This window comes from Dicentrarchus labrax, unplaced genomic scaffold, assembly GCF_905237075.1.
Source record: "Dicentrarchus labrax unplaced genomic scaffold, dlabrax2021, whole genome shotgun sequence".
Lineage (NCBI taxonomy): Eukaryota > Metazoa > Chordata > Actinopteri > Moronidae > Dicentrarchus > Dicentrarchus labrax.
The window spans coordinates 196930-211514 of record NW_026136875.1 but is presented as its reverse complement, the minus strand read 5'-3'; the positions used below and the strand labels follow the sequence as shown (position 1 = coordinate 211514).

The 14585-nt window shown below is 41.2% G+C and overlaps 1 protein-coding gene across 1 annotated transcript; it reads left to right on the top strand.

The window, feature by feature from the left end:
* Positions 1-5243: 5243 nt before the first annotated feature.
* Positions 5244-13871, top strand: slc23a1 (solute carrier family 23 member 1). Its single transcript, XM_051394965.1, has 14 exons — positions 5244-5404; positions 6200-6373; positions 6460-6617; positions 8125-8213; positions 9320-9387; positions 11029-11210; positions 11331-11451; positions 11544-11700; positions 11961-12108; positions 12202-12307; positions 12620-12749; positions 12825-12968; positions 13270-13365; positions 13510-13871. The coding sequence occupies exons 1-14, from the start codon at positions 5351-5353 to the stop codon at positions 13755-13757; spliced, it is 1875 nt and encodes a 624-aa protein (XP_051250925.1). The 5' UTR covers positions 5244-5350; the 3' UTR covers positions 13758-13871.
* Positions 13872-14585: the final 714 nt, after the last annotated feature.

Sequence of the window (14585 nt, the reverse complement as noted above, 5' to 3'; positions counted from 1 at the left end):
AATCTTTGAGCTAACGTAGCCTCGTGTTTCAGTTGTATATCGGTAAATGAAACAGCTTACAGATTATTGATTATTGTTTTATATTATAAATATCTACAGCCACTAACTGCTAACTGACAAAGCTAACGTGAGCATGCTAATGTCTGAGCTGTTTATGTTGACCTGCAACTTGATAAAAGCTCTGTAATAAAAAAATTTATTACAGTTAATTACAATTTAAAATTAACACGACAAACCTCAAATTACTACACATTATGCCAATGAGTAAAAAATTTCAGTTAGCTTAGCATGATATGATAAACAATGAATATTGTTAACTGAAACACGTGTGAGTGAGGACTTAGTGGACAGCTGCTGAGACCATATTTAGACGGATTGATCTGCTCTTGGTTTCAGCTCGTCTTTAGCTGGAAACAAACACGATGTCATATTCCAGATGAATTGTAAAATACGGCGTATCGTTAGTTTGATCTGAGTTTGGTGCGTTGAGCTGGACAGACTCACTGAGAATGAGCTGTCAATCACAAGGTAGCCCCGCCCTAAAGCATACCCTGCTTTATGGTCTGTTTTACTCTCAATGGGACCATCAGTTACTAAATGAACGTCATGCTGTATGGAAGAAGACTGAAACTAGAGACTGAGGCCAGAAACTCATCAGGAAACTGTTTACTGAGCTTATTGAACAACCTCTCCATAAGACTCAATACTATCAGAGTTGAGCTGCCCCCTGCTGGCTGTTAGAGACACTGCAGGTTTAACACAGTCCTGACCTGCAGTCTGAACTGGTTATCTGAAAATGATTTCATGGTTTGAATCATCCGTCCATTCTTTATTTGTCTGATCCGAAAGTGATGCAAATATGTGACGATAAGTGTAGAAAAATGTATGAATAGTATAATTATTATTGTGTATAAGCTGCAGAGAATAAATGCAATAAAAAGGCTGCATGTGTGAAACCAGTCTGGTTGTTTTGTTGGATTATTGATCAGTTAGTTAGAGTCTTTACGACTGTGCCTACAGACTGTACACGAACAACTATTATCACTGTACAAACAATTCGATTCATTTCAATTCAATTTTATTTGTATAGCGCCAATTCATAACAGAAGTTATCTCAGGACACTTTTCAAATAGAGCAGGTCTAGACCGAACTCTTTAACATTAATTACAGAGACCCAACAGTACCACCATGAGCAAGACCTTGGAGACAAGGGCAAGGAAACACTGCCTGTTAAAAGGCAGAAACCTAGGACAGATCCTCCGGCCCTAGGTGGGTGGTCGTCTGTCTCGACCAGTTGGGGTGAGAGAGAGAGAGACAGACAGAGAGAGAGACAGACAGACAGACAGGTGCACAGCAATAACAGTATTGGTAATGGCAATCAAGCAGGACCATGGCAGGAGGCTCCACCAGGATCGATAAGAACCTGCGAGACGAGAAAGCACAAGAACTCCGGGGAAGAAGTGAAGTTAGTAACATGCATTAATGGAACATGAATGAGTGCAGAAAGAGAGAGGAAGGGAGGAGCTCAGTGCACCATGGAAAATCTCCCGATAGTCTAGGCCTATAGCAGCATAACTAAGGGATGGTTCAGGACTCACCTGATCCAGCCCTAACTATAAGCTTTATCAAAGAGGAATGTCTTAAGCCTACTCTTGAATGTGGTGAGGGTGTCTGCCTCCTGAACCACAACTGGAAGCTGGTTCCACAGGAGAGGAGCTTGGTAACTGAAGGCTCTGGCTCCTGTTCTACTTTTAGAGACTATAGGAACCACAAGTAGCCCAGCATTCAGAGAACGTAGTGTTCTAGAGGGGTAATAGGGTACTATGAGCTCTTTAAGATATGAAGGGGCCTGACCATGAAGAGCTTTATAGGTGAGGAGGAGGATTTTAAATTCTATTCTACATTTTACAGGGAGCCAATGCAGAGAAGCTAGTACAGGAGAGATGTGATCTCTTTTTCTAGTTCCTGTCAGTACTCATGCTGCAGCGTTTTGAATTAATTGGAACGATTTAATGGACTTATTGGGGCAACCTGATAATAAAGAGTTGCAGTAATCCAGCCTAGAAGTAACCAATGCATGGATTAGTTTTTATGCGTCTGTCTGTGATAGGATGTGTCTAATTTTTGTAATATTACGTAAATGAAAGAAGGCAGTCCTAGAGGTCTGCTTCATGTGGGAATTAAAAGACAAATCCTGATCAAAGATAACTCCAAGATTCCTGACAGTGGTGCCAGAGGCCAAGGTAATGCCATCTAGAGTAACTATATCTTTAGACAGTGAGTCTCTAAGGTTTTTGGGGCCAAGTACAAGAATTTCGTTAGATAATTGATTAATTTCATCGGGCTTGATTGATAGATATAACTGCGTATCATCTGCATAACAGTGAAAGTTAATGGAGTGACTCCTAATAATTTTGCTAAAGGGAGCATATATAAAGTAAATAGAATTGGTCCAAGTACAGAACCTTGTGGAACTCCATGACTAACTGTAGTATTTATTGAAGATTCTTCGTTAACATGTACAAACTGCGAACAATCTGATAAATATGACTTGAACCAGCTTAGTGCGGTTCCTTTAATGCCAATTTGATGCTCAAGTCTCTGTAAAAGAATATTATGGTCAATGGTGTCAAATGCAGCACTAAGATCTAATAATACAAGTACAGAGACAAGTCCATTGTCAGAAGCAATCAGAAGGTCATTATTAACTTTAACCAGAGCTGTCTCTGTGCTGTGATGAACTCTAAATCCTGACTGAAAATCCTTAAATAAACTATTGTTTTGAAGAAATTCACACAACTCTTTGGCGACTACCTTCTCCAGAATCTTAGAGAGGAAGGGGAGGTTAGAGATTGGTCTATAGTTGGCTAAAACCCCTGGGTCAAGAGTGGGCTTTTTAAGAAGGGGTTTAATTACAGCTACTTTAAAGGACTGTGGTACATATCCTGATAATAAAGAAAGATTAATCATATCCAGTAAAGAAGTGCCAATTAAGGGAACAACTTCTTTAAGCAGCCTAGTTGGGATCGAGTCCAACAGACAGGTTGATGGCTTCGATGTAGAAATTACTGAAGTTAACTGATGAAGATCAATAGCAGAAAAACAGTCTAAATATATATCTAAGTTTACATTAGTTAAAGTTCCTGAACTTGGAGAGCCACTGATAACTATTGATGGCAGTTGGTGATTCATTTTTTCTCTAATAGTAATAATTTTATTATAAAAGAAGCTCATAAAGTCGTTGCTACTTAAGTTTATGGGGATATGTGGCTCAATACTGTACTCACTGTACAAACACAACTTTATTAACACTGTACAAACACACAACTTTATCTACACTGTACAAACACACAACTTTATTATCGCTGTACAAACGCATAACTTTAATAACACTGTACAAACACACAACTTTATTATCACTGTACAGATACAACTTTATTATCACTATACAAACACACAACTTTATTAACACTGGACAAACACACAACTTTATTATCACTGTACAAACACACAACTTTATTAACACTGTACAAACACAACTTTATTATCACTGTACAAACACACAACTTTATTAACACTGTACAAACACACAACTTTATTAACACTGTACAAACACAACTTTATTATCACTGGACAAACACACAACTTTATTATCACTGTACAAACACACAACTTTATTAATACTGTACAAACACACAACTTTATTATCACTGTACAAACACAACTTTATTAACACTGTACACACACAACTTTATTTTCACTGTACAAACACACAACTTTATTAACACTGTACAAACACAACTTTATTATCACTGTACAAACACAACTTTATTAACACTGTACAAACACAACTTTATTTTCACTGTACAAACACACAACTTTATTAACAGTGTACAAACACAACTTTATTTTCACTGTACAAACACACAACTTTATTGACACTGTACAAACACAACTTTATTATCACTGTACAGACACAACTTTATCTACACTGTACAAACACACAACTTTATTAACACTGTACAAACACACAACTTTATTAACACTGTACAAACACAACTTTATTATCACTGTACAGACACACAACTTTATTATCACTGGACAAACACACAACTTTATTATCACTGTACAGACACACAACTTTATTAACACTGTACAAACACACAACTTTATTAACACTGTACAAACACACAACTTTATTAACATTGTACAAACACAACTTTATTTTCACTGTACAAACACACAACTTTATCTACACTGTACAAACACACAACTTTATTAACACCGTACAAACACAACTTTATTAACACTGTACAAACACAACTTTATCTACACTGTACAAACACACAACTTTATTAACACTGTACAAACACACAACTTTATTATCACTGTACAAACACACAACTTTATTAACACTGTACAAACACACAACTTTATTAACAGTGTACAAACACAACTTTATTTTCACTGTACAAACACACAACTTTATCTACACTGTACAAACACACAACTTTATTAACACCGTACAAACACAACTTTATTAACACTGTACAAACACAACTTTATCTACACTGTACAAACACACAACTTTATTAACACTGGACAAACACACAACTTTATTAACACCGTACAAACACACAACTTTATTATCACTGTACAAACACACAACTTTATCTACACTGTACAGACACACAACTTTATTATCACTGTACAAACACACAACTTTATTAACACTGTACAAACACAACTTTATTATCACTGTACAAACACACAACTTTATTATCACTGTACAAACACACAACTTTATTAACACTGTACAAACACAACTTTATTATCACTGTACAAACACACAACTTTATTAACACTGTACAAACACAACTTTATTATCACTATGCAAATCTTTTTGTAATTTTGGATGTAACACACATTTAGCGTATCCTCCTGTTGCTGCCTGTTTTTATAGGAAACAAACTGCTTCCTTTTTCACATGGACTTTAACATCATTGGACACTTTTTTTCCATCCAACAGATGGGCAGAAGTTTGCCTGAAGAACAGAGAGACTGTTATAATCAATAATCAATAACCAATAATCAACAAGAGAGTGACCTGGTGGTGAATTCCTGTCACTTGGAGACTGTGTGTGTGCGTGTGTGTGTGATAGTTAATAATCTGTGGGTAATCTCTTTGGACTTTCACCTAAAACAGACACTCTCTCTCTCTCTCTCTCTCTCTCTCTCTCTCTCTCTCTCTCTCTCCCTCTGTCTCTCTCTCTGTCTCTCTCTCTCTCTCTCTCTCTCTCCCTCTCTCTCTCTTTCTCTCTCTCTCTGTCATTCTCTCTTCAGTATTTGATGCTCGATCATCCAGGAAGTACAACTGCAGGAGAAATGGAAGACGACCGTAAGGTAAACTGATTACTGATCGATTATTGTCTCTAAAACCGTCTGATTGTTTCTGTCAGTCACAAACCACCTGTCTATCCTTGTTTCACTGAATGTAAGACAGATGGACTGTAGGAATGTAAGACAGGTGGACTGTAAGAATGTAAAACAGGTGGACTGTAAGAATGTAAGACAGGTAGACTGTAAGAATGCAAGACAAGTGGACTGTCAGAATGTAAGACAGGTGCACTGTAAGAATGTAAGACAAGTGGACTGTAGGAATGTAAGACAGGTAGAGTGTGAGAATGTAAGACAAGTGGACTGTAAGAATGTAAGACAGATGGACTGTGAGAATGTAAGACAGGTGGACTGTAAGAATGTAAGACAGATGGACTGTAGGAATGTAAGACAGGTGGCCTGTAAGAATGTAAGACAGGTGGACTGTAGGAATGTAAGACAGGTGGACTGTAGGAATGTAAGATAGGTGGACTGTAGGAATGTAAGACAGGTGGACTGTAGGAATGTAAGATAGGTGGACTGTAGGAATGTAAGACAGGTGGACTGTAGGAATGTAAGATAGGTGGACTGTAGGAATGTAAGACAGGTGGACTGTAGGAATGTAAGACAGGTGGACTGTAGGAATGTAAGACAGGTGGACTGTAGGAATGTAAGATAGGTGGACTGTAGGAATGTAAGACAGATGGACTTCATTATATTTTTATTTTTTATCTTATTTCATTGTTTCACTTAATTTTTCTTTCTTTCTTTTATTTTGAAAAGTACAATATGAAGTTACTATGTGCCTGTCTGTCCAAACAGAGTCATGATTACCTGGCAGAGGGGCGGAGTTGCAAGGTAGAGCGGTTTAACCAGCCAATGGGAGAAGACAGAACAAATAAACATCCAACTGGAGCACAGAGGGCTGGGTCAGACATGATTTACACCATTGAAGACGTCCCACCCTGGTACCTGTGTATTCTACTGGGACTGCAGGTAAAACTGGGATGTTTTTTTGTGTTTGTCCAATCATGTGAAGGAAAGACTGATGATGTCACCTGTCTCACCTGTTCTGTCCTCAGCATTACCTGACTTGTTTCAGCGGCACTGTAGCAGTGCCATTTCTTCTGGCTGAGGCCATGTGTATCGGTCGAGACCAGAACACCATCAGTCAGCTGATTGGAACCATTTTCACCACCGTCGGACTTACAACCCTGATCCAGACCACCGTGGGAATCAGGTGAGACTGAGGGAGTCATCTGGACTCATTAATGACAGCATTAATAGCACATCATGTTTAATTAGGAAATTAGTCCAATATTAAGTAGCAGTTTGAATCCAACTAAAAGCTCCCTGCACCAAACTCCCTTTGAAAAATATCACATTTTAACAATTCCTAACGTGTTCGTAACAACACATAACTCTAGAAACACGAGCTAAAGGCCGTCATATGTCCACAGTCTGACTGTCAATACAGGATCAATATCATCCATAAAGATACAGTGTATACTGATCAATATCATCCATAAACAAACAGTGTATTCTGATCAATAATCCATAAAGATACAGTGTATACTGATCAATAATTTATAAAGATACATGGATACAAGATATGTGTTCTGATCAATATAGGCGTTACCATAGTGACTACCTGGTTCTCTGCTTCCTGTCTGCTGCTTTTTTGGGGACGAGCTCATCCTGGCTTGCTGCCGTGTTGTGTTTATCTGTGGAGAGGCGGGGGGAGGGGTCAGCGCACTCCAACCTACGGGAGCCCAAAGGGAGCGCCGGTGTTGTGGAAGTTCAAGAGAAAACCGATTTTAGCTAAAAATAAATCATGTTTAACTACGAATTCGAATTTATCGATAAAATCGATTTGTGTTAAAAGAACATTAGATATGAGACCCCGAGAAAAATGTATGTATGTATTATAATCTATTTTTGAACTTGATACAAATTTTGACACAACTGCACTTTTATTTTCCTTATTTATGAACTTGCTGTTATTTGATGTAGATAGTTAGTTTGTATTTAGATGCAACTTGTTACTATACTGATACCACTTGTTACTTCAATAAATTGGAACATTTTAAGCTTGTTGCATATTTTATTAGCATTGTGTTGGGGCAATGGGGGCAGGTGGGGCTTGAAAATTCCCCCTTGTCCGAAGTGGGGAATGACCAAAAAAGTTTGAGAACCACTGGGTTAGAGAGTAACAGATCAGAGGTATTAAAGGATGTTTAACTGGTTAGTAATATGGAGTTCAGCTCAGCTAACAGCACTGAAGATTAAACATTAAATAGGCTATCCTAAATGTAAGCTAGTTTGCCATTACTGATGTGTTGTTGCAGATTGTCATGGACAAAGAATAGCGCTCATATTCATGAATGTGTATTATATTATTAGCATGCTAATCGCTAGTAAAGCTAATCGCTAATTAGGGTAGAAACTAGCTCACTACTCACTAAATAAAGAGTGAAACTATCTAAATCAACATATTCATTTGGCATTTGATTAAAAAATAGTATAAACCAGGTGAGTTTGCAAGTTTACCTAGCATGATGGCTAATTAGTGATTAGCTTTACTAGCGATTAGCATGCTAATAATATAATACACATTCATGAATATGAGTAATAAAGACACAAATCTAACTCCATATTTGTCTCCAAAAACTGTCAGCGAGATGAAAACCAGAACTAAACTCATGTAGAGTGAACTCAGTGTGTGTGTGTGTGTGTGTGTGTGTGTGACTTCCATTGTTTCAGGCCAGTGCATTTGCTTTTCTGATTCCTGCACAAGCCATCCTCAGTCTGGACCGCTGGAGGTGTCCCAGTGAAGGTTAGACTCTGTCTCTCTATCTGTCTGTCTGTCTTTCTGTCTGTCTCTCTACTCAATAAAATGTATCTGCAGAATTCTGCATGTAGAGATTCTGTTGGATGTTTGTCCCAATGGGTAAAGCTCTGATGACTGAGTGGACCCCATACTTCACTACCGTACAGCGCAATGGGCTGGATGACACTATCAAATATTTTAAGCCAGATTCTTATTGGAATATGGAAATTATAACATTTTCTCTTAATTGCATACAGAGCTCTTTGAGCTTTTTCTTTTAGTGCATTCACTGCCATGTTGAAACTCCCTGATGCTGTTATGGTTATACCAAGGTAGGTATAACTCATGCTGTGTTCAATGACATGATTATTGATGGTAAATTGGTGTTTGTTCTCATGACACCTGGGGCGTTTTTGAAAGATCATGACATTGGTTTTCTTCATGTTTACTGCCAGGGCCCAGTTCTGACAGTACTTTTCTACTACGTCCAGCTGTAGCTGTAGTCCTTGTTCAGTAGGAGACAATAGAACAAGGTCATCAGCATAAAACAGAGACTTCACCTCTCTATCTAGGAGGGAGAGGCCCGGAGCAGCACATTTATCTAACAGCCAGTTCATTTATATACACATTAAATAAAGTCGGACTTAGATTGCAACCCTGCCGAACGTCTCTTCTCTGGGGGAAGAAATCAGTTAGTTTGTCTCCAATTTTAACAGCACACATGTTTTCCAAATACATTGATTTAACCAGATCATACATTTTGCCACCTATACCACAGTTTAAAAGTCCGTAATAGAGCCCTTCATGCCAAATACAGTCGAAAGCTTTCTTGAAATCAATAAAGCAGGTGAATAATCTCTCTCTCTGTCTGTCTCTTTATGTCTGTCTTTATGTCTGTCTGTCTGTCTGTCTGTCTGTCTGTCTGTCTCTCTCTCTCTGTTGTGTCTGTTTGTCTCTCTGTCTCTCTCTCTCTCTCTGTTGTGTCTGTCTGTCTGTCTTTCTGTCTGTCTCTCTCTCTGTCTCTCTGTCTGTCTGTCTGTCTGGTGTTGATTCTGTAATTAAACAACATGATAATAGTGAATAAAGTGAATTGTTGTTTTGTTCCTCTGCAGAGGAGATTTATGGGAACTGGAGTCTTCCACTCAACACCTCACACATCTGGCAGCCACGCATCAGAGAGGTACTTGATTGTTATTTGTACAGGTTGCCATTGGTAACGGTTGCCGGGGTGCTGGCGATGCTGAGTGCAACCATGGCAGGCATCATGGAGTCAATTGGGGATTATTATGCCTGGAGCCACGCCCCCTCCAGTCCACGCCATCTGTTTGACTGATCCAGGTGAGACCTGAAGCAGCAGACAGGTATGGGAGAAGGTCATAGGTCATGGAGGTCATGGAGAATGACTTTTAGTTCTGACAAACCTTCAGAGAACTGAGGTGAGGCGAGGGAGCAGAAAGGCTGACCTAGTCCGAGGATATATATCAATCTGGGAAAATACTGGAAGTAATCCCGTGTCCATCACTGTCTCCTTACAGCCTGAATACAAGATGTAATGGTAAATGGTAATGTACTTGTAAAGCGCCTTTCTAGTCTTCTGACCACTCAAAGCGCTTTTCCACTACAGCCACATTCACCCTTTCACACACATTCACTCAGTGATGGCATAGTATCGAACAGAAACTAACTCATTCATACACATTCAAACACTGATGCTCAGCATCGAGATCAATTTGGGGTTCAGTATCTTGCTCAAGGATACTTCAACATGTGTGCAGGAGCAGGTGATCGAACCAACAACCTTCCGATTAGGGGACGACCCGCTCTGCCTCTGCACCACAGTCGCCCCAAACTGTCCTCTTTACTTTCTGTGTAAAGTTACTTTGACACTGAAGAATGAGGAAGAATCTGTGCAGTTATCAGCTGCTCCAAGTGTCCAGTGTCTGAGACCCTGCAGGTTAATGAAATAATACTATTGATTACTAATATAACTGATCAGTGCTGATTGATTAGCTAGAACATTAGTGAGCTCTAGTGAGCTTTCATCAGTAGCTACCCATAATGCCACACAGTCAGTAGGACTTGCCACCACAGTAATGGCCACGGCGCTAAATGGCGGAACACAAAAACTGATTGCTGGATTTGAGTGTTGTTGGACTGCAGAAAGAAAACCTGAACCCGACTGAGTCATCCTCCATAGAGCAGGCAGAGCCGGAACATTCTGGGAAGTCTGGTCCACTAAAACGCTCTCAGGAGATTCACCTGCTGAAAGCTCTGGACTCTGTTGGACTGTCTTATCTTCACATTTCGCGCTAGCTAGCAAATAGGAGTCAGTGAGCAAGGCAGTGAACGAGTCAGCAGGGATGAAGACTTGTGACTCCTGAGTCATTTAAAAGAGTTGTTTCAAATGATTCACTCATGACTCACTCATCACTACTAATATCTAACTCTAATATCCAATGAGTTCCAGAGTTAGGGATGCACTCTCACCAGAACTTTATAGGATACATCAGGAACTTTAGTCTCCAGTCTCTGGTCTCAGGTCTCCAGTCATTGGTCTCTGTTCTTAGGTCTCCATTCATTGGTCTCCGGTCTCCAGTCATTGGTCTCAGGTCTCAGGTCTCCAGTCATTGGTCTCTGTTCTTAGGTCTCCATTCATTGGTCTCCGGTCTCCAGTCATTGGTCTCAGGTCTCAGGTCTCCAGTCATTGGTCTCTGTTCTCAGGTCTCCATTCATTGGTCTCAGGTCTGTCTCTGGTCTATGACTGACAGAATAAGAAAGTAGTCCCTCAGAGACAGAAACGGTGTTTGTTTGTGTGTTTCAGATCCAGGGTGCCATCATCATGTCCAGCATTGTGGAGGTTGTGATCGGTCTGTGTGGGTTGCCAGGTCTGCTGCTGGACTACATCGGTCCACTCACTGTCACTCCAACTGTCTCACTGATTGGCCTGTCGGTCTTCACCACAGCTGGAGACAGAGCTGGGTCTCACTGGGGCCTGTCAACATTGTGAGGCTCTGTCTGTCTGTCTGCTCATCTCCATCTAGTCACTTGTCTGTCTGCTCATCTGTCTGTCTGCCAGTATAAACCTGTCTGTGTTGTGACAGACAGCTGTCTCTCTCTCTGCAGGTGTATTTTGCTGATCGTGCTGTTTGCTCAGTACCTAAGAGCGACATCACTTCCTGTTCCTGTTTACAGCAGGAAGAAAGGCCTGACCTCCACCAGAGTCCAGATCTTTAAAATGTTTCCTGTAAATAAAAAACACACAAACAAAAAGCACCAGGTGATGATGTCAGGTGAATCGTCTTTAATTGTATTTCCTGTTTCTGTCGTCTCTCTCAGATCATCCTGGCCATCATGTTTGTTTGGCTCGTTTGTTACATTCTCACTCTGACCAACCTGTTGCCGAGCGACCCCAGTCGCTACGGACACAAGGCCCGGACCGATGCCCGTGGGGACATCATGGCTTCATCACCCTGGTTCAGAGTCCCCTATCCTTGTAAGACACCTGAATTTAGCCAATCACAGGCTGTGATGGTTTAAAAGATGCATGTGAACAGTTTTCAGTTGACATCCCTGAGTTCTGTCTGACAAACGTCCCACATACATCTTCAAACATCAACACAAGGATCAGAAAGAATCAATAAATGGACAGAGGTTAATCCTTCTGTGAGGTCACAGACGATGATGATGATGGGGTAAAGATGACAATAGATCAGCCAGTATTTCTGACTCCCTGCTCCCTCTGGTGTCTGATAGGCCAGTGGGGGTTGCCAGTGGTAACAGTTGCCGGGACGCTGGGGATGCTGAGTGCCACCATGGCGGGCATCGTGGAGTCAATTGGTGATTATTATGCCTGTGCTCGTCTGTCTGGAGCCACACCGCCTCCAGTCCATGCCATCAACAGGTGAAACAGGAAGTAAACGAGAAGTAATGTTATCTTACCTGACAGACTCCACCCTCACAGGTGATTAATGGTTTGTTTATTTGTTTGTTTCAGGGGAATCTTCACTGAGGGAGTGTGCTGCATCATCGCTGGACTTTTAGGGACAGGAAATGGCTCTACCTCCTCTAGTCCAAATATAGGCGTTCTGGGCATCACCAAGGTAAGGCTACACACACCTGTGACAGGACATGTACAACAAGTCCTCAGACCTGTACAATGAGTCCTCAGACCTGTACAACGAGATCTCAGACCTGTACAACTATCCAATTCAATTCAATTTTATTTGTAAAGTGACAATTTCTAACAAACGTTATCTCTGTCTGCCTTGACTTGTCGGGGTTAGAGAGAGACAAAGGTGCACAGCAACAACTATACTAGTAGAAATGAAAGCAGGCACCACCAGGATCCATGAGAACCTGCGAGACAAAAACAAAAACAAAAAAGATGTTTAAATCGTTGACCCTGTGTGCAGGTTGGCAGCAGGCGGGTGGTGCAGTACGGAGCAGGTATCATGTTCCTGTTGGGATCAGTCGGGAAGTTTACAGCTCTGTTTGCCTCACTGCCGGATCCAATCCTTGGTGGAATGTTCTGCACACTGTTTGGTGAGTCATAGTAACAGGTAAAGTGTTGATCCAGGTGTGTTAGTGATGTCATAATAACCCAGGTGTGTTTCTCAGGTATGATCACTGCTGTCGGCCTGTCTAACCTGCAGATGGTGGATTTGAACTCGTCCAGAAATCTTTTTGTTCTCGGGTTCTCGATGTTCTTCGGTCTGACTCTGCCGACGTACCTGGACACACACCCCAACTCCATCAGCACAGGTGAGTGTGTGTGAGTGTGTGTGTGCAGTAAAACTAAAGATTTCCCTCACAGAATAGCAGGCGTTAGGTAAAGCTGACAGTTGACAGATTATTGAATATTTGTGATATCACTGCATTGATTATAAACTGTTAACCAGCAGTAATGATTGTGAATCAGAACAAGCAGCAGGGATACTGAACCTTTAGTTTAACGTTGTTTTGGTTTCTCTGAGACTGTCAGAGACTGACGAGGAGGCAGCTGTACTGTGTAGATAGATCAGCTGTTTGATTTGGATCCTACAGATCAGGTCTATGTGTTCAGGTCTTGCAGAACTAGATCAGATCCTGACGGTTCTTCTGTCCACTGAGATGTTTGTTGGAGGTTTTCTGGCTTTTTGTCTTGACAACACGATACCAGGTAACACACACACACACACACACACACACACGGCTGTTGCCGTAGGCGACATGTTGAGTGAGATGAATCTGTTTCATAGTAATGAAGAGAAACACACGTAAACACAGTGTGTGTGTGTGTGTGTGTGTGTCTCTGTGTGTTCAGGCTCCAAACAGGAACGAGGTTTAGTCGAGTGGAAGTCTTCCTTCTCCTCTTCCTCTTATGATCTTCCTCTGGGGATGGGTGTGGTCAGGCGGACTCGATGGCTCAGACGGTTTCCCATCAGCCCTTCCTTCACAGGTTTCCAGGCGTCTGACGACCCGCCGCCGCCCGAGCAGGAGGAGGAGGAGATGGAGGAGAAGAAGGAGGAGGAGGCAGCTGCTGACATCAACCTGCACAGTACCAAAGTGTGAGCGGGAATCAAACCAGTTACTGTTTTATTCTCAGACACAATGAATGAAATCTGCATCCGGATCGCGACATGAAAATGTTCCATTCACTCACAATAAAAACTGTCGTTTTATTAATGCGTGGTAGTGTTGATGTCACTGGATGATGTCACTGGATGATGTCACTGGTTCCTGTAGTTAGCGTAGATAGATAGATGACGTCACTGGTTCCTGTAGTTAGCAACAGCTGTTGAAATTAAAGGGAGACTATGATTCCCAAGGTGCATTTCACTAACAAACATCGATCAATCACACGGAAAACAATTTCAACAAGTAATTCATTTCTAAACTCAGTAACCGTGACAACATGTTTTTAATTCATTACCGCTGACTGGATTCTTCTCTATGGCCACAGCAGCAGAGGCTCAAGGGTATTCAATTCAATTCAATTCAATTTTATTTGTATAGCGCCAATTCATAACAGAAGTTATCTCAGGACACTTTTCAAATAGAGCAGGTCTAGACCGAACTCTTTAACATTAATTACAGAGACCCAACAGTACCACCATGAGCAAGCACTTGGCGACAAGGGCAAGGAAAAACTGCCTGTTAAAAGGCAGAAACCTAGGACAGATCCTCCGGCTCTAGGTGGGTGGTCGTCTGTCTCGACCAGTTGGGGTGAGAGAGAGAGAGAGAGAGAGAGAGAGAGAGAGAGAGAGACAGACAGACAGACAGACAGGTGCATAGCAACAACAGTATTGGCAACGGCAATCTAGCAGGACCATGGCAGGAGGCTCCACCAGGATCGACAAGAACCTGCGAGACGAGAAAGCACAAGAACTCCGGGGAAGA

What these genes read in the sequence shown, in the direction of transcription:
- slc23a1 (XM_051394965.1), top strand. Translation starts at nt 5,351, where the DNA reads ATGCTCGATCATCCAGGAAGTACAACTGCAGGAGAAATGGAAGACGAC. An exon ending in CTGGAGGTGTCCCAGTGAAG is followed by an intron (nt 8,214 to 9,319) that starts GTTAGACTCTGT and finishes GTTCCTCTGCAG; the next exon opens with AGGAGATTTATGGGAACTGG. An exon ending in GCGTTCTGGGCATCACCAAG is followed by an intron (nt 12,308 to 12,619) that starts GTAAGGCTACAC and finishes CCCTGTGTGCAG; the next exon opens with GTTGGCAGCAGGCGGGTGGT.